Source organism: Microcaecilia unicolor, unplaced genomic scaffold (assembly GCF_901765095.1).
Source record: "Microcaecilia unicolor unplaced genomic scaffold, aMicUni1.1, whole genome shotgun sequence".
Taxonomy (NCBI): domain Eukaryota; kingdom Metazoa; phylum Chordata; class Amphibia; order Gymnophiona; family Siphonopidae; genus Microcaecilia; species Microcaecilia unicolor.
Window position 1 is genome coordinate 204,374 of NW_021963064.1, and position 21,051 is coordinate 225,424.

General features: G+C 45.0%; 1 protein-coding gene across 1 annotated transcript; it reads right to left on the reverse strand.

The window, feature by feature from the left end:
• Nucleotides 1-1,739: 1,739 nt before the first annotated feature.
• Nucleotides 1,740-20,802, reverse strand: LOC115458870 (immunoglobulin superfamily member 3-like). The gene is made up of 5 exons (XM_030188707.1): nt 20,178-20,802; nt 17,709-18,116; nt 10,939-11,358; nt 9,985-10,407; nt 1,740-2,321 (listed from the first exon to the last, which is right to left on the reverse strand). The coding sequence occupies exons 1-5, from the start codon at nt 20,800-20,802 to the stop codon at nt 2,071-2,073; spliced, it is 2,127 nt and encodes a 708-aa protein (XP_030044567.1). The 3' UTR covers nt 1,740-2,070.
• Between the last annotated feature and the right edge of the window lie 249 nt (nt 20,803-21,051).

Consider the following 21,051-nt stretch of genomic DNA (forward strand, 5'->3'; position numbering starts at 1 on the left):
AACAAAAAACTCCAAAAATGAGGTTTAATTTAAATCCTGTCAGTGGCAGCATTACTGATTCTAAAGCTGGGTTTACAGATGAGTACACCCTGTGGCTCAACACATCGTACTAAACAAGTCACAGAAGACCAAGGTGACCAATGCCATATGGGGTTGTCACCTTTTTGAAGCAGAGAAATTTATACAGTTTTGCTATTCAGAGCCATCCACTTGGGTATAGATTTTGTGCACTTCACCCCCTGTTCATGGTATGGTTTAACATCTTACCATATCACATCCAGGAATAGAAGGGTTTTTTTGTTTTAATTTTTATTAATTTTTTATATTTTTCATGCAATAGGCCTCACTTGGCAACACTGAAATCGGCATATATGGGCTATGCTGGTTTAACACTGCTGATAATCTGAAAATGTTCAAAACTCATGGATTGCGTCAACATGACAACTTTTAACTATTTTGGCCTCAATAATATTGGTCCTCTTTAGACATTAAACAGTAGGGCTAGGGAACTAAAAAGAAGATGAGGGGAGGGAGGATAATCAACCTCACTCCTCAGACTTGCCCACCCTAGCATAGGGCTTGTTCTGAAAGGAAGACATTAAGGAAGACATGAAATCTTATTCCAGCTCACCCTCCCTCTCCCAGGAAAGGTTATCTCGAACTCAGGAGGAATGCCATTCCTTCGGTGGTAGTGAAGCTGGGGGTTAAGGGGAGAAGCTTAAATAAGGCAGGAAAGATCCCACACTCAAGACTTAACCAGCTGTGGCTTTGTACAAAAAAATGACAAACCCCTGATTTTCAAGAGACAGTGGTACCAGCGTAACCACCAGCATATGCATCAGGAAATCATATACCAGTGCTCTGGTACAAGTGCCCTGGTACACTGCCTTAACACAGCACAGTAGGAAGCAGGTGTGTGATAATGGCACAAGGACATGACTATTATGATGTCTGGACCAACAGAGAACAGAGAGCTAGTGTATAGCCAATGGCCTTCTAGTGTCCCAGAGGAAGGATTCTGCCCAGTTCCTCCCATCACAATCCGGTGTTCCTACAGAATGTCACTGCTCTCATGCTAGTTGTTGCCTTGGTCATGTGAGATGTCCCTAGCTTCTCAACACAGCCCTTGAAAAGACTTCTGTCTGAGAAATGCAACAGAATACCCCGTGTCAGCTCTCAAGGTGCATGCAGGTTTCTTTTGGCAAACTGGGGTTGCTGTTGTTTTCAAAAGAAAAATTCAAACATGATTTAAAAAACAAACCTGTGAAGAATGAATTATCCATTCATTGTCAATCAACTAGACCAGAGACGTGACGTGGACAGGAACGAGAACTGAAGTGGTGGCCAAAGGGCTCCTGAGAAGTCCCACAAGTTGCAGAACAAAACCAGAACAATGGAAAAATAAGCAACTTTCTTAAAGTCCGTTTACAAGAAAGCTTAATAACTGGGAGCATATAAAAAGCAAATATGGGTATTATGTGGATGTTTTTTTAGCTCATTCAATGCAGAACCGAGGACCCATCATCTGTCAAGGCCTCAGAGTTTGTTTCTTAGTCTTTGCTATCCTTCCACATTTCCACCCAACCATCCATGGTCATAGTTAGAGGTTCTCACAGAAATTTATGGTTGGACAGTGAACAGTTAACGGTATACAACTGGGAAAAAATAAAAATAAAAGTAAAAACCATTGCCCCAATAAAACAACAGAAAGTTACATAATGGATCCCACAATTCTCCCGCTCTGTCTATTCTTTAATGAAACGGTAAAATCAAGAATGGGGGATAAGGGCAGAAAAAACTCAGTCCAGAGTCGTTAACAAAATCAAGAAACTATTGATCAGAAAATAAACTGCTGGCAAGGTGGCTATATACATCTCCTATTTCCTCCTCCTCTAGGAAAACAATGTCTGGTATTTTGTTCCACTGAAAACCAAAGGAAGAGTCAATTTCGCTCCCTGCTGATGTTCCTGGTGTCTGCCAGGCACAGCACCAACACCAGAAGTGCAATAAAATAAACTTAAAGAAAACAACTTCTTCTGTCATGGGGGGAGGGGCAGAACGCTGTCTAGTTTAGTCTATAGTCGCAGGGTGGATACTGAGGACAGGGGGCTCTAGACAGGTGGGCGAGTAGTTGAGGTGAGGTTCTTTAATCCAGAGTAAGGGGACTCCGTTCTTCCCCTCCGAGTTCTTGTTGGACTGGCGGGTCTTGAAGCGCACCAGCAGGATGCAGATGATGAGGATGCCAAAGATGGGGAAAGGGTAGAAGAAGACAAAGTAGAAAAGGGCATCGTTGGAGCAGATGACAGACTGCAAGGTGGAACCTGAGGAAAAAGAAAGTGGCAGTGAAACCAAGACCTTAGGGGTCTCACATGATGAGCTATTCATTAAAGGAGCAGTGATCAAACTGTCTATGCTGGTGTCAACCCATACAATACAATTTTTCTACTGGCAGGACTGGCACCATTTAGCAAAGCAAAGCTTGCTTTGATGACTACCCCCTCCCGGTAAAATAACCCACTGAGATATGCAATTGGAAGCAAGATGCACAGGCTTGATTATGCGTTGTTGCATGGCTCACTCTCAACACTTATGGACAATGCAGGCAAAATCACCCACACAGAACAATGCAACCCCCCACCACTAATGTGGTTGCTGCTTCCCTAGAGTAAAAGCTACATAAGCCATAACCACATACATTAAGAAGGGTGGGTACACTAAACAGCAGTAGAGCCATTCCCTGTAAACTCTCAAAGATGAGTGCTACCTCCCTACTGCCCTGCCTTGTATGCTGAAGGTTCTTTGCAAATAATTACTTTTAAACAAATCAAAGCACGTTACTAAAGTTCAGCATGCAACAACGGACATTAGCATGCACTTAGTGCCACAAGACCCATAGGAATAAAATAGGATGAGCAGCATTTAGCGTGTGCTAATGTCCGTTAGCACACGTTAAGCTTTAATAAAAGGGCCCCTTAGTTTTATCATGTTACTGGTATTCCTGAGGCTGAGATAATAAAACCCAAGTAAAAATGTACACTAAAATTTAACATATTATTTTTGATCTCATATATTAAAAAACATTAACGCCTGATGCAGTAAGCAAATAGTATGCAAACGCATTGTGTGTTTAAAAAAAAAAGACCATTAATTTAAAAAATGGGTGCAAAAACCTGAGTAAAAAGGTGCACTGAGCTTAATGTATCTTTTCACATCAGAAAACAGCGCTAACTTTAGTAGTGGTTTTTAATGTTGATGGTAATAGGTTGAGTTCTCCACGTTTGTGGATTCTCTGATGGTAATAGGTGACAGTTAGGGCTAACTCATACCTCTAACCACTGAATTAAACCTGAGGCTCCCTGGTGCAGCCAGGAGGGAATCTGCCCTGGGATCCCTTCCCCCAATCTCCCATCCTCTTCCTCATTCACTAATTCATTCCCTATTGCCAACCATTCATCACTCCACCTGCTATCCTACAATGCCCCTCCACTTGTCTTTTCTGGCTCCTCTTGTTTTAAAATAGCAAAGATCCAGCTGGGTCACTGGTAAGTAGACAGGTGGGTGGAGAGTGACCCAAGTCCAGAGAAACCCCTGCATCCAGGAACTAACTTCACCTCTGACTCAGGAGTTACATTTCCAGCTTTAAAAAATGAATTCAGTTTTCTGCTCCCTGCTTTGGGGAGAGTAAGAGCTAATTCCTCCTTTTGGATGCGATTTATATAGAGGCATGCTGGTTTTAGTTCATCTTTATACTCATGTTTTAACATATTTGTCCTGTGAGTTAAAATCCTTACGAAATAGCAAAGTTTAAATCACTAAAAGATGTGCTAAAACCTGAGTGTAGAGGTGAGCTTAGTCTCCTGATGATAGTGAGCACAGAGCAATATTTAGCCCATGGCACTCAATGATTTTTTTTAAATGCTGAACATGACTGGGTATCTCCTGACTGTTTCCCCCAGGGCAAGAAGTACAGTCCTGAATAGATTCCATTTTGTGATGTGATTCTTGTTTAGAGTGTGGCCATGTTAGAGCCCTCCGCCTGGGTGGGTGGAGTTTGGAGAAATGTTTTCAAAATAAAGAATTTTATAGACGAGTGGTAGGCAGAGGATCATGTGATGGACTCAGGGATTAAGACATCTCTAGGACCTCTCTGGGGCTCCTACGCCCCCTTTGCCCTAATTTTGATTGTCAACGACTGTGAACCCTGTGGTGAATCATTTCTAAATCTTTTATGGACAGATTTCCTGCAAAAATTGGGAGGCGCTATGGCAGGAAAAGGGCTTCAAAAAAGACTCTGCTAAGACATGATGTGCTGAAGAAAAGATGGCAGAAAGTTCTTCGCTATCCCCTCCCGTGTTCTCTGAAAAGCAGTTTGGACAACTTACAGCGGCAGTCATGTGTGCCCTGGAACCACGGTTGGGTCAGCTATCTGGACAGCTAACAAATTTACAATCTCTCCTTGCTGACACGAACCGGTGGACGAGCGAGCTGGACCACTGCGTGTCATCCACTGAAGATGCGGATATCTATGTGGCCGACACTTTAGAGACCTTACAGCAGCAAGTACTGACTGATGACCTTGAGAATCGACCACAAAGGGGGAACCTTTGAACAGCAGGCTTTCCGGAGAATGTCACTAACAGGACCCTTTCTTCAGTGCTGTAAAAGGTTAGCTGAGCAAGGAATTTGCACTGTCTGACAGAGCGGAGCCCTTTTGTCTGGAACGCGCTCATTGCGTGGGTCGTCCACTGGAGGCCCCGTGTTGTGCTGGTAAAAGCCCATAATTATCTACACAAAATGGAGATCCTCTGGGGATACTGTCAGAGTGTAATAGGCTGCTTTATGAGGGGGAATGAATACAAATTTTTCAAGATTACTCTGCCTCTCTACAGGAACAGAAGCGGCGGTTCAACCCTATTTGTGCAGCTTTGGCTGAGAAGCACTAGCGCTTCATGTTAGTATATCCTGGCCTGCTTAAAGTTTTCTGCAATAGATAAAAGGGTGCATATAATACGCCAGAAGCAGTGTAGGAATGTCTGACTCAGTTGTCTAAAAACATCACAGCTGGCACTTGAATCTCAGGTTTAAATTTCTCAGCGTGTTGTGCTTTTTACAATTTAACCATAATAAGTAAGGCCTCTATAAGGTGCCTTTATTAGTTTAATGGTTAAGATGTTTGCTGATTGCCTTTTTCCATTGGGTTTTCTGTGTACTGGGGCTTCCTCAGGTTCCATTTTGGGCTGGGGGTCAGGAGCCCTCGCATTCAGGTGTGATCATCCCTTCATGTTCACTGCTTGTACAGCGGGATTAGATTGGGTTGTACTGGGGATGGGATGGGAGGCAGGGGGTCTGCTAAATTGGAGGTTGTAGTGGTGGAAGGGGGGGGGGTCAGGGTTTGAGCATAGGTAGAGTGGGATTTCTCTGCAGATGGGAGATTTGTACTTTGGGGGAAGTATGGATCATGTGGTTGTCTATCTGGTGTGCGTGTTGCTGGTTGTGGTTGGGGCTGCATGATAGGGTTTCATTGTTATGCATAGGTGTGCCCTGGGGTGAGGCTGGGCACCCTGGGGTAACTAGTGGTCTTGTCCATCTGTCTCATAACCTTTTCTGTCTAGCCTCTGAACATCTCTAAAGGATCATCTGTGCGCCTTTGTTCCTGGAATGTAGGAGGCATAACCTCACCTACTGTATAAAATGTGCTAAAATATTGCAAGCCCTCCAACGTCACAAGGCCGATGTAATTTGCCTTCAGGAGACTAGATTGTCTGCAGATGAACACCTTAAATTACATAATCGGTGGGTGGGGGAGGTTTTTTGTTCTTCTGCTACAGGTCGGAGAGGCAGTGTAGCAAATCTTGCGCACAAGTCATTGGCTTGTCAATCAAAACTTATTTAAAGATGATTTTTTTTATTTTTCTTACATTTGTACCCCGCGCTTTCCCACTCATAGCAGGTTCAATGCGGCTTACATATTATATACAGGTACTTATTTGTACCTGGGGCAATGGAGGGTTAAGTGACTTGCCGAGAGTCACAAGGATGAGGGTAGGTTTGTTGGGGTTTCGCTCAACCTGCAGGGTAAAGATTTTATTTCAATATCAGCGTATGGCCCTGCACCACTTACTTCGATGTTTTTCTCTAAGTTGTTAGCAGCCTGCCTGCCTGCCGTACAGATCTACCCCTTTGGTTGTAGCTAGTGATATGAACTTAGTCTTTGATATGGGCCTTGATCATTCTGCTTCTTTGTCAGGGCATTCAGCCACTCATGACAGTCGATTAGAGCAATTTGGTTGATTCAAGGAGACCGCTTCATCCAGACAAGCGTTGAGTACACCCACACTTCCTGAGCTCATCATACTCATTCGAAGCTGGACTACATTTTTGTGGAACAATCTTTTTTCTCACATGTCCTTGTGGCCACTATAGGACTGGAGGAAGTTTCGGATCATGCCCTCATTTGGCTAGATTTAGATACTGATCCTTACTTCCACAGTCAAAGAGGATGGAGGTTTTCCTCCTACTTATTCTGCTCTACAGATTTTTCTAAATACTTGACAGAACATTGGTAGGAATTATTGTCTCGTAATCAGCAACACATGGATACTCCCTCAATTTTTTGACCTATCGCTAAAGCGGTCCTATGCAGGGACATAATCGCCTATGTAAGTGTTAGGAATACGTGTCTGTCACAAAATGTTATTGTACTGGAATGTCAGCTGAGGGCTCTTAAACGGCAATATGTGGCTCACCCCTCGTTTGAAACCCCTCACAGTTACTAAAGTGGCGCTTAATAGTTTATTACAGGAACAGGTATCTAGAACGCTTTTACATCGTAAATTTAATTTTTTCAAATATGGAAAATAAATCTGGACGACTCCTAGCGCATGTTATTAAATCTCATGGGCACCCGCATTTTGTCCCAGTTATCCAGACCCGCAGCGGGGAACTTACATAAAAAATGGAGGAAATAGCCTAGATCTTTCAACAACACTTTCAGACCCTGTACGCTTCTGGAGATGGTAGTAGAGATGAGACGTTCCTCATTGATGATTACCTGGCCCGTTCTAACATGCTTTCTCTTACGCCTGAATTGGTAGATACTTTAAATTGTCCATTAACTGCTAAAGAAATACATGGTGCTATTCATGTGTTGGCAGATAGATTAGCCGACCTTGATCTCGTCTGATCGAGTAGGGTTTGTTTGTGGTCGCCAGCCAGTAGCTAATGTGCGGAAGCTCTTATTAGCAATGTTGTATGGCCAAAGGATGGAAACTCCGTTGTTATTACCAGCTTGGATGCGGGTCATGCTTTTGACCAGTTACATGGACCCTTTTTGTTTAGGACTTTACATCATGTGGGGATTCAAGGGTGGTTTAGCAAGGTGGTCCCCCCCTTTACTCTGCTCCACAGGCAGCCCTTTTGTCAATGGTGTTCGCATGCAACCCTTTTCAATCTATTGTAGTATGTGTCAAGGGTGTCCCTGTCCCCTTTCCCCTTCCCCCCTTCTTTTCAAGCTTTCCTTGGAACCTTTGTTATGTATGGTGCATAGTACTATGGACGTGAAAGATGTGAATCTGTGTGCTGGCACCATTAAAGGTTGGAACGGGATTGTTTTGTCCAAATTTTGGTTTCTAGTTAGGTTACATGATGTTTGATAGGCATTTTTTTTTTTTTAAACTTTTAATTTCATTGGTTCATTTGGGGGGGGGGGGGGGGGGGGGGGGGGGGGGGAATGAAGATATCTCATATGTGGGATAAAATATGTCCTGTACAGATACCATCGACTAGCTAATTGTCTAGATTGTTATTATTGACTGTCTCTCCTCATGGAATCTTTATGCTTTAATAAAAATGATTTAAACATAGATGAGTGGTAAAAGGACGGTAACAAAATTGGGATCGTAAGTACTTGCCGCCTGATATTCAGCCCACAGCGGTAAGCAGCGTCTGAGATGCTCACACTTGTGGGCTGAAGTGATCTCAAATATTCAATGCCGGGACATGTGTGACTCCCAGCATTGAATATCTGGGTCTCAGTGGTCACCTGAAGTTAGCCAACATGCAGACTGGCACCCAGTTAACTTCACTGCATAAGTTAGAGCAGCCTTTCTGCTGTCCTAACTTTACGTGGTTACTTAACTGGTTATCAGACTGAAAATGACCGCCAACCAGCTAAGTTCATGCTCCATCCACGTCCCGCCCCTGCCTTTAACCTAGCTGGTTAGGGGATGGCCGTTTAGCAGGGATCTTCAGCAGCATTATCCAGTTATGTGCCACTAAATGTCCCTGTATAGCCCCAGACAAGCCATTCTCCTGGCCATTTAAATGGCTTTGAATATTGGGCTCATTCAGGGGCATTTTCGAAAGAGAAGGGCGCCCATCTTTCGACACAAATCGGGAGATGGGCGTCCTTCTCTCAGGGTCGCCCAAATCAGCATAATCGAAAGCCGATTTTGGGCGCCCTCAACTGCAGTCTGTCGCGGGGACGACCAAAGTTCACGGGGGCGTGTCGCAGGCGTAGCGAAGGCGGGACTGGGGTGTGCTTAAGAGATGGGCGTCCTCGGCCGATAATGGAAAAAAGAAGGGCGTCCCTGAAGAGCATTTGGCCGACTTTACTTGGTCCCTTTCTTTCACGACCAAGCCTCGAAAAGGTGCCCGAACTGACCAGATGACCACCGAAGGGAATTGGGGATGACCTCCCCTTACTCACTCAGTGGTCACCAACCCCCTCCCACCCAAAAAAAAAAATTAAAAAACATTTTTTTCCAGCCCCCCTTCACCCATAAGGGCTATGGTAGTGTTGTACAGTTGTGGGGAGTGGGTTTTGGGGGGGGTGTTGGGGGGGCTCAGCACCCAAGGTAAGGGAGCTATGCACCTGGGAGCAATTTGTGAAGTCCACTGCAATGCCCCCTAGGGTGCTCGGTTGGTGTCCTGGCATGTCAGGGGCACCAGTGCACTACGAAGGCTGGCTCCTCCCACGACCAAATGCCTTGGATTTGGTCGTTTTTGAGATGGGCGTCCTTGGTTTCCATTATCGGCGAAAACCGAGGTCGCCCATCTCTAAGGTCGACCTAATTGTTGAGATTTGGGCGTCCCTGACCGTATTATCAAAATGAAAGATGGACGCCCATCTTGTTTCAATAATACGGGATGCCCCGTCCCTTCGCTGGGACATCCTCAGAGATGGGCGCCCTTAGAGATGGTCGTCCATGTTCGATTATCTCCCTCCACATCTCAATCTCACTGCTCTCCCTCTCTATTCTGGCAGTTCTACATTCAGCTGTAGGTTCTCTCTGTTCCATCATCCCATCTCCATCACTGGCAAACAGCAGCCATTCCAGGGAAACATCTCAGAAGCAGGACCTATGTAGAGTTGTCAATCTCATCTATCTTCCCAATTCCTAACGGCCCTGGTATAGGGAAACACTGAAACCAGTCTGATGGCCTGGATTGCCATGTTTAATGACCTGGAACAAATTCCCCCTGCACATCTTCTAATCTCTTTTTCTCCAAGGACAAACAGGCTGCTTGTTCTCATGACTGGGTCGGCATCCACAGCGGCCCAGGACCACCGTGGACACCGACCTAGTTGTGAGAACAATCAGCCTGCTGTCCTTGGAGAATACCTGCTACAGGTATGTATCTTCGCTTTCTCCGAGGACAAGCAGGCTGCTTGTTCTCATGACTGGGTCGGCGTCCACGGCGGTCCTGGGCCGCCGTGTACGCTGACCCAGTCGTGAGAACAATCAGCCTGCTGTCCTCAGAGAATACCTGCTATAGGTATGCATCTTCGCTTTGCTCCTACTTGTATGACCTGCCTCCATGTCATCCTGGGTCAGCGCAGTCCCTGAGTTAACTCTGTGATATGTAAAGAAGTTCTTACAAGAGCAAAATTATTCTACAAATAATCCTGCTTTAAAGGGATAATTGCTATGACATTAGGGAAATAGCCATCTGTGTCATGTTTGGGCACATACTGGTCCTCACCTGTGTGTTGCACGTTGACTACAGTCAACCCCGACTCTTCCTCCGTCAATTTGTACCAAAGGCCCCTGGGGTTTGGCAGCCACTCCTCCACACGGCAGGAGTAGTTCCCGGCATCAGCTGCACTGGCTTCTTGTACGCTCAGCCTGAAAAGCACAGTGGACACCCTCTTGAAGCGCAGTCTGCCATCCCACCTCACCGGCTCTGGCTCAAATACAGAATCATGGCCAATGCTAAACACAGGCTCCTTCTCCACCTCGCTGCTGCCATCTCCAGCCACACCACTTTTAGTCCTTAACATGAACCAGGTGAGGGACAACCGTGACACGGGGCTGGAGCGTGAGAGCAAGCTGCAATCCAGCTGGAAGTGACCTTTCTCTGGAACCGTGACATTCAGGACTGTAAGGTCAAGCCGCAAGGCTGCTTCTGTAAATCATTTCAGAGAGTAAAAATTTAATGAAATACACATTTATTATAGACATCACACTCACATTCCAGCCCGATCTAACAAAACTTTGCTAGAGCACTTCAATCCTGCCTTGCTAATCCAATACTCAGAATCCCTACTCTCCACAACTATACCAATTCACTTCAATCCTTCCTTGAAGTTCGTCCTGCAATTCCAGCATTAAGACGAACATGCTGTACTCTGCCAGTGCACCTCAATCCTTTTGAGCAACACCCCCTTCCATTCCACTACTGAGATCCTTATGCTCAATTCTTCCAATGCCCCTCAATCCTGGCCTGTGGTGCCCCCTGTTATTCCAATACCGAGAGCTCTGCTAATCCCCACACACACAGCTCTACCAATGCACCTCATTCCTGCCCTACAGTTCCCACAATGTGTCCTATTTTTTTTATTATACAGTCCGTGCATGGTGCTCTCATGTACAAATATACAGTAGATTTGGATTTGGTAAATACATAACAGCACCACAGACCACCCTCTCCATTTACCTGGTTGCAGGACTGTGACCCTGGTCAGTCCAGACACATCCTCAGCATGTTTATACCACTTGTCTTGGGAGTTCAGCAGCCATTCCTGCACTCTGCAGTCATAGGCTCCACTGTCTTGCACCTCTGCGCTCTGGATGAGAAGCCTGTACAGCCCGCGGGATGGGATCTCCAGCTGCAGGTGGCGGGGGAGCTTTCGCTCTCCCGTATTCCCCTCCTCTTCGTCGCCGTACTGCAGGACACCATCCCGCGTGAGATGCAGGATGCGCTGTTTCTCTGGGTGACCCAATTTCCACACATACCACTCCACTGAGATCTGGGAGTTGGTGCTGGTCCAATTAGTGATGCTGCAGTCTATTGCGACCCACTTGCTCTCTGAGATGGTGACGTTCTTCTGCAGTTGACTGACCTGCAAGTTGGCATCTATGAAAGCAGAAAGGCAAAAGTCAAGGTCTCCCATGACTAAGGACTCAGCACGCATAAGCTATATTGCAGAGTAAGCATGTCTGTGACTCAGGCGATGGTCATTAATCAAAGTTTTAGACAAAATGACTGATGCTCTTCATAATCTCAGGCTCTGTTACAAATCTCCGTAGGACCACCCACATGCCTTGGACAAGGGAGGCAGCTGCTATAGTGACTGAAGGGCAAACCAGATTCTGGAGAACACTGAACATGGAGTGAACTGGAAGCAGACAGAAACAGTTAGGGGCCAATATTCAAAAGGACTTAACCGTGCAGGAGAGGCTCCTGTCTGGTTAAACCCTGCTCATCTGGCCACCTGGCAATATTCAACAGCACTTCAGGGAGTAGTGCCACTGAATTAGTACCAGGGCAGTCCAGGGGTGAGCCTAGGCACAGCCATCACTTAACCGGTTAACAGTAATATTCAGTGTGCTAACTGGTTAAGTAAGTGGATAAAGTTAGGAAAGAAAAAGGCAGTCCTAACTTTATTCGCTGAGCTAACTGGGCAGTGGTCTGAATATCAGCTGGCATCCTGTTAACTTCCGGATGTCTGTATTTATTTGGTTATTTAATACCGGAGCCTGGACATGGCCCAGCATTCAGTATGTGGGCTTTTCAGTGTGTGGCTTAAAAACCACAGACTGCCTCAGGTTCAATATTATCCCCTTAGAATCTGGTGAAGTTTCCAAAGAATTGAAAGGTGAACTTTTCTTCTGTTCATGAAAGTACATTTACCAAACGGCAGATCTACCTGGAAAGACGCCCCCCCCCCCCCCAAGGTCTTTCTCCTAACCTTCCGCCCTGCTTTGGAGGCAGCCCCATCTGTCACTCAGACCATGGCATGCCACTTCTGGATGCCCACCCTATTTGTAAACAGTGAAAATGATGCACTGCAGAAAATGCAAATGAATGCAGGAAAAACAGGGGGGGGGGGGGGGGAGCGGAGATAAAGACAGATGAAAACACAAGGCCTGTGCCTAATCAGGAGCCTCTCCTAGGACCTTGGAGGAAGCCAAGCAAGAAGGGAAGGAGGGCTGCAGAGCCATCTATGATCTATGCTAGGTTTCCAAAGGAGACTGTATTTATCTGTAGCATGCCAAAGCATCCTAACTCAACACAAGGAGAAACCATTAACATACTGCCTCTATTTAATGTGCACCCCTGGTCCCTCTCTGGGAGCCACAGGGGTTCCCCCTTTTACCCAATTTCAAGACATAGTAACATAGTAACATAGTAGATGACGGCAGAAAAAGACCTGCACGGTCCATCCAGTCTGCCCAACAAGACAAACTCACATGTGCTAGTTTTTGTGTATATCTTACCTTGATTTGTTAACTGTCATTTTCAGGGCACAGACCGTAGAAGTCTGCCCAGCACTATCCCCGCCTCCCAACCACCAGCCCCGCCTCCCACCACCGGCTCTGGCACAGACCGTATAAGTCTGCCCAGCACTATCCCCGCCTCCCACCACCAGCTCTAAGTGCTACAAGGGTTACGCAGCGCTGTACAGTTTAACAAAGAAGGACAGTCCCTGCTCAAAGGAGCTTACAATCTAATGGTCAAAATGTGCAGTCAAACAAATTGGGGCAGTCTAGATTTCCTGAATAGAGGTATAATGGTTAGGTGCCGAAGGTGACATTGAAGAGGTGGGCTTAGAGCCTCCCTTTTTTTGATCAGGGAGTTTCTTTCTATGCCTTTGGGCATCCAGCTCAGACAGAACCGTAGGATCTCTAGTTTTATATCCCCTTCCAAACTCACTTTACTTCAGTCATTGAAGACTGGGGGCTACACACCAGTTGCCTTCCAGAATCCTACAATCATGGGCCTTGAATCTAGTCACTAGGCATTACCCTTAAGGAATGACTATGACTCCCCTTTCCTCCTGGGAGCTATGAACACTGCCTCCACAGAATTCCTGCCCCAGCTGTCGAAGGCAGTGGATGGCCTGATGTAAAGACTGAACCAAGGACCTTCCACCACAACATTTCACATCATCTCTCACATAAGGAAACTCAAACGCGTGAAACCATTCTTCCTGAGGGAACTATTTCGTAACATGGTACAATCAATGGTACTAAGCCACGCAGATTACTGTAATGGAATCTATGCGGGATGCAAATGTGTGAGCAAAGAAACTTCAGACCGCCCAAAACACAGCAGCCAGGCTTGTATTTGGAACGAGTGTTGTTTAATTTCTTCTTCCATAGCAAAAAAAAAAAGCAAGCACAAAAGAGCCCTCAAGCCTGGAACAATGTTGAAATCTTTAATGCAAAAGACCCGACACTGGCCATGTTTCAGAACAGAAAAGCTCCTGCCTCATGGGTCAAACCAGTATGCTCTTTCATAGAAAATGAAATCCAAAATGGTCCTTCTAAGCACACATCAAGTTCAGCAGCAGGCAATACCATACATGTCCAAGCACAATTACAGCTTTCAGCAAACATTACAAGCAAATAAAAACAACTATGTGTACAAACCATACTGTATAAAATACTGTAGAGGTTAGAAAGGTTAAAAAAGTGGACTGTATTATAAAAACCATAGAAGAAGGAGAATCTCTATCTCATACTGTCCTGCTTATAATCGAAAGAGAAAAACGCCTATATTGCGACCCAAATCGGGAGATGGGTGTTTTTCTCCCGTGGGCGCCCAAATCGGTATAATCGAAAGCCGATTTTGGGCGTTTCCAACTGCAATCCGTCGTGGAAACGGGTAAAGTTGACGGGGGCATGTTGGAGGCGTGGTGAAGGCGGAACTGGGGCGTGGTTATCGGCCAAGGAGAGATGGGCGTCTTTAGCTGATAATCGAAAAAAAAAAGGCATTTTTACCACGATTTTGGGTCACTTTTTGTGGACCCTTTTTTTTCACGAACAAGTCCCAAAAAAGTGCCCCAACTGACCAGATGACCACTGGAGGGAATCGGGGATGACCTCCCAGGACTCCCCCAGTGATCACTAACCCCCTCCCACCAAGAAAAACCCACTTTAATAACTTTTTTCCAGTCTCTATGCCAGCCTCAAATGCCGTACCCACCTCTATGACAGCAGAATGTGTTCTATCATGTGACAGCCTTTCCCTGGTTCTGATGTGGCTCTCGGGTGAGTGTGACACCTTTTCTGTTATGCGCATTGCAGAGTCACATCAGCAATGCATTGTGGTGGGTGTAGGGTATTGGGCTCCGTGATTCCATTAGCTTGTGGCAAATGCTCACGATGTTGGTAGTTGGTAGGCTCTACTCCCATGGTGCTTTTCCCCCTGCTGACTGGGTCAGTGTGCCCTGTTGTGTTTCCGGTAGTCCATGAGGTAGTGGCCATTTTTGTAAGTCCGTTTTAGATCCCTTTCACGTGTTAGCCATGTTATAGAACTTAGTTCTTACCTTGAATGTGGCTGAAAGAGGGCATTGTACACCATTCTGCCAGCTCTGACCTACTGCTCATCTCAGTACCAGGGAGACTCGTTGCCAGTGGGGCACAACCTCTGATCTGCAGTTAACTGTGAGTAAGCGTGCTTAAACCAATAAAGGACGTTTTCAGAGAGATTAATCTTCAGGTGTCAACTGGTGTGCCAATGTTATATAGCAGCAAAAAGTCCTAGAGGCCTGCGTGTATGCAGGTCCCTGGAGCACTTTTAGTGGGTACCGCAGTGCACTTCAGCTAGGTGGTCCCAGGCCCATCCCCCCCCACCTGTAACACTTGTGCTGGTAAATGGGAGGTCTCCAAAACCCACTGTACCCACATGTAGATGCCCCCTTCACCCCTAAGAGCTATAGTAGTGTTGTACATTTGTGGGTAGTGGGTTTTGGGGAAGGGGGGTTGGGTGCTCAGCACCCGTGGTAAGGGAGCTATGCATGTGGGAGCGTTTTTTGAAGTCCACCGCACTGACCTCTAGGGTGCCCAGTTGGTGTCCTGGCATGTCAGGGGGGCGAGTGTACTACGAATCGTGGCCCCTCCCACGACCACATGGCTTGGATTAGGACGTTTTTGAGCTGGGCGTTTTCAGTTTCCATTATCGCTAAAAAACACAAACGCCCAGCTGAAAAAATTCCATTTTTTCAAAAATACGGTTTGTCCTGCCCCTTCACGTACCCGTTTTCAGACATAGACGCCCATGGAGATAGGCGTTCGCGTTCGATTATGCCCCTCTATGTGTACACAGAAAACACGGTCTTGAAAACCTAACGGTTTTCTCTTTTAGATGCCACAGTAATACTTTTTAGTATCTTAATTTTGTGGTTTTAATCCATTTTTATTCTTACTCTGGTATTTTAGGTTGTTTAGGTTCCCGTTTACAAAGCCGCGCTAGCGGCTGCCGATGCGGAAGTGCTGCGCAGCTTTGTAAATGGGGGGGGGGGGGGTAATTTTAAGTCCATTTTTTCTTTCTTTTTTTAAGTAATATATTAGGTATTTTAAAATCTTTTTGGCACCATTTTTAATAACTGTTCACTCGTGATTTAAACTGTCTTAGCGTTTTAAACGGCTCTTTCTAACCGGCTGTATTTTACTGTCTTTGTTACCAGCTGAAGTACTTATAATTTCCTTCTCCTGTTTTTTTTTTTGAGCATTCTCCAATGAGATTTATATCTCTCTTATTTTTTTAAATATTATTATTACTTTATTATTTTTTTAGGAGTGTTGACCAACATATGACACAAATGTTTTTCTTTTAAACAGCCAACAATGTTGTGACGTTTGTTCTGAAGCACTTAGCTGTTGCACCAGACACTACATACAGCGGTTTAGCTATCAGAAACAGGATTATGTGCTGCTAGTCTCTTTATTTAGGACCCTTTATCAACCACATTGCCATTCTATGCTAATGCTACTATAGTCATTGGGATTTTTCAAACAGAATTTGTTTTTAGTTTACACAGTGCTTCTGGCACAGTTGAAGAATTATTAGTTTTGTTCTTTTATAAATGTGAGTCATCAGCTCCACTCTATTCTCCTTCTTCTATAGTTTTTATAACGTAATCCATCTCTAGTCCTTTTTGGTTTTGTACACATAGTTGTTTTTATTTGCTTGTAATGTTTGCTATGACCCCTGAAGCAGGTGGCTGTGCTCGCCGAAACATGGCCCCATGTCTGGTGCTTCAATAAAGAATTTTCAAGCTCCTACTTCCCATTGGGTAGTCATCGTGTCATCCTCTACTCTTTCTTTGGCTTCCTTTGAAAATGAGCACCACAGTCATTTCAGATGGCAACTCCTAGTGGTTAGATTTAGAGTCCATGAATGCAGGGTTCTGCAAGGAGCCCTGGCCCCCAGCCAAGGAACGTTGCTGTAAGGGTTGGACTAAAGTAAGTTAGGAGGGGATATAAAACTAGAGAAAAAAAATCTTTGGGTATCTATATAAAGGCTCATGACTCTAGATCCCAATTCTGGGTCTGATAGAGCTGGAAACCCAAAGGAACAGGTGGAAACTGCTGCACCAAAACCTCCCCAAAAATTATACAATGAACCGTCTCCTTTCTGCACAACCCAATGGCACAACGCCACATGGTATCTATCTAAGCTGAACTAGGTGGAAAGCTCTTCCAGTGACAGTGGTAGATGGTATAAAAGGGGCTGACTTAAGAATCTGTGCATTTTGCAGCAGGTAGAACCTGAAAATTCCTGAGCTGCTGGGCCACGGGTAACTGGAGCAGGAGAAAGTAGTTTTATCATAGGCATTATGCCCCTAATTCTATAATCCTAGTGCCTAAATATAAGTACCATTTGTGCGCTAAGATTAGACAATACCAGCACTTACACGCATGACTGTAACATCCACACACAGAAGTGCCGGCTGGGTGCTAAGTGGTATTCTACAAGCCTAGCGCACAACCTGCATAGGGCACAACTGGAGGGAGCGGGGGTGTATATGGGCAAAGCATGGGCAGACCCCACACGTACAGGCATAACTTATAAAATATTGTAAGTTACGTGCTAAAAGTGCAATAATTATGCTCTACCATTTACACCTGCCTTTTACAAGTGCCAACTTGCGTTCTATTCTACATTGGAATCTGGGAGGCCAGATACAGTTATAGAATGTATACTCAGCATCCTGCATTTTAGTGCCTGAATTTAGGTGACCTTTAGTTGCCCCCTATATGCTATTTAGATCCTGCATCAGAAGGAAGGAAAATCAGGGATAGGTGTGAATCTTTTTTTCCTTTAGGTTTTCTTCCAAAGGTCTATGGAAGTGACTACAGGACAGGTGTTGTGTCTAGGATGAGCAGACAGCAGCCTATCTGGATTAAAAGCTGTCCTGTGGGCCATGGGGCTATCTTTCACACATGGGGAAGGCTGACCTCATGGCTTCTGCTCACCTGGCTCCTTGACAGTAACCTCAGTCAGTCCGGACACCTCCTCTGACAGCTTATACCAGGCACTATTGGGGCTCAGCAGCCACTCCTCCACGTGGCAGTAGTAGCTCCCGCTGTCGCCAACTCCAACTTTCTGCACAGTTAGATTGAAAAGCCCCGCTGGCAGCCTCTCGAATTGCAGGCGACCCCGCAGGCCCTCCTCCTCCGCGTAGGTGCCAAACTCAAAGGCGGCATTGGGGGCGGTTTTCAGGATCAGCTTGCCATCGACATCCGAAGACCTGTGCACATACCAAAGCACAGCGAAGTGCGAGTCCTGGTTGGTCTGAGCTTTCACCTGGCAGCTCAGGGGAATCGCCCCATTCTCCACCACAGTCACACTCCTCTTGGACTTACTGACCTGTAGCTTGGTCACTGGGGAAGGGAAAAAACAAAACAAAACACAAAAAAGGTCAGGGTCATGCATCTGATATGCCACCTTTTTGTGGTACAACCAAAGTGGTTTACATATAATATTCAGGTACTTTCTCTGTCCATAGTGGGTTCACAATCTAAGTTTAAAGCCACCCACTGTTAGTATGAAAAGGCAGACGATGGACAGAGTCAAAAGCATATGAAAAATCAAGTTTTCTTGTACAGTTTTCAAACAGAACATTTCTTTCTTTTATTCCACATTAGGGAAACTTTTCACAAATTAAATCTTATGGAAAAGCGCTGTGGGACTTCATGTAAAGATCTCAGTAAATTCCCACTGTAAGATTTTTGTTTCTTTGAGTAAGCAAATTGGCTAAAAGGCTCTTTATATTTTAAGATAGCAAATCTCAAAGGTGTCTACCCTCAGAAAGCCCACTTCAAAGCTGGATTCCTTCCCAAACCCCATTGATCTGGGAAAAAGAATTGTAAGGAAAAGGGAAGGCATCAGTGCCCCGATGCTCAGACCCAAACGCGGACGCTAGAGGCCATTAGCGCCAAACTAGTGCCCGCATTAGTGAGCACAGAATGCTCAGACGCTCTAGTACGGAAAACAAGCGTGCAAAATATTAGCACAAATAGCATGCTAATGTGGTCAAATGCATGTTAATGAGCTCATGTCTTATTCCCCCTTAATGCTTAGAGAACAGCAAACAAAACAAAGCTGCCTTACCGCTGTAAAAAAAAAAATAATGCAAGTTCGGAGCAGGCGTTAGGGGATTTAAAGCGAGGATTTCTCATGATTTTTTCTCTACAATCTGCCAGTTTTTATACAGTTTGGACACAGTAGGAAGCCCCTAAGTGCCAGTAGTAAGAAACAAATGTGTGCGATTCCGAGCAAACCCAAAATTGAAAGCACACATTGGCATCTGTTGCTTGCGTTTAAATATAAGCAGAGTAAAAAAAAGAAAGAGAGAGAAAAGCTTATATTTAAAGGTGCAGAAAACAGGCGCCAATGTGTGCTTCACGTTCGTATTTGCCTGGCGCATGCACACAGGAGCTGCGTTTACCACACTAACTCTTCTACGCATGCAGCAAGCATGTCCCCCCTCCTTGCTTTCACTTTAACAGTGTGCATATAATTTGCATACCATTTCCTTCGAGCACTGGTTAGCTAATGTTCTTTTTTTTTTTCTTCTTTATTTATAATTTTTCAAAAAACAATACATTCATAATAATATAAATGCAGGATTTGGAAATAATATCGAACAAAGAGATACATCTCTCCTCATTAAATTGAATAATCAAGAAATATTTCTTATACATATTGACCACCATAATTTAGGGAACAAGATATAGGAAAATATAAAAAGGAAAAAAAAAAAAAAAAAAAAGACAAACAGAGGAGGTATAATCCTCCGTTTAAAAGCAATCACTCAGAGGGGTGAGCGTTAGACATCCACTAGAAGGTACAACCAGCATCCTATGGGGTCATTCAGGGCTGAACATTTCCCTTTTCCTTGGAAATAATAAATTCAGCCAGCTTTTTGGGGTCAAGAAAAACATACCTGACATTATTAATTATTACCAGGCATCTGCATGGATACTTCAAAGTATATAACCCTCCTAAGGCGAGAGTCCTCGGCTTTAAAACCAAAAACTCTCGCCTTCTCTTTTGCGTATCTCTATTAAGATCCGGGTAAATCTGAATTTTTCCCCCCCAAAAGCTGGCTTGCATATGTTTAAAGTATAGACGAAATACATTATTCCTATCAACCTCGAAAGCAAAAGATACTAACAAAGTCAATCTTTGTGTAACAGTCTCTAGAGAGTTTTCTAAAAACGCTGTTACATTCAAATCAGGTAGTGGTTCTGGTATAACTGATTTTCCAAATATATATTGAGTCTTGACTACCGGAGGGAAGCTCTCTTTAGGAATTTTCAAAATTTCTTCAAAGTATTTCTTTAGCATATCTATTGGTGGTATTAACGGTGCTTTAGGAAAATTGAGAAGTCTCAAATTATTCTTCCTAGACTGGTTATCAAGATACTCGACTTTTTTACCCATAATCTCTTTATCCTTGATTATTAAACTTGTAAGATTTTGTAGAGATTTTAATTCTCCATCAATAGTGTCAATTCTCTCTTCGTTTTTTTGAGCTTGGGAGGCTGTAAGGGCTTGTGTAACTTTAACAGAGGATAAATCTTCTTTCAAGATATCAGTTACCTGAATCAGGTTCTTGTTCATGCTCTGTATGGCGTCCCATAGGTTCTCCAAGGTTATCACTGCTGGTTTAACAACTCCACGAAACTCCCCGGACACTTCCCTCAGAGCCCCGGTAAAGACGGGGTTTCCCACGTCGTCTTTCCGGGCAGAAAACATCTCTGGGGTCGGCATTGGAGTAGGTCCTCCTCTTGCAGCTTGAGAGCTGGGCACTTCGGTCCGCCCTTCAGGCTGCACTCCCACTGCAAGCAAAGTTCCGGGTCGTGGAGGGGCAGTGAATGAAGGCGGGCTTAGCGAAACGCCTTCTATGCTGTAGTCCGACAAAACAGCGTCCGGACTGACCGTCGTGGGCGTCTGCGGATCCAATCTCTGAATTCCCCAATTCTCTAGCGTCTGCTGACGGGGAGTGGAGTTAGCAGGACCAGAGGAGGTAGGTTTCACCGCTTTCCCCTTCCTTTTTCCCATGGTGTTATCGGGTAAAGGTTCCTTCCACCGCAAGCCTAAGCTGAGATCGGGAGCTCAGAGATCAACTTCCTCTCTGAACGCCATCTTGTTCCGGTTAGCTAATGTTCTGTGCTGTTCTGGTGGTATTTTTTAAGCACTGTTGGCTTACCGTGGGAGTTCTGAGCATCGGGGCACAGGAGTGGCTGTAGGAGCATCCCACCAGAAGCAGGAGGTTACAAATAAATTCCCTCCAGTCCATATGCAGCCGGT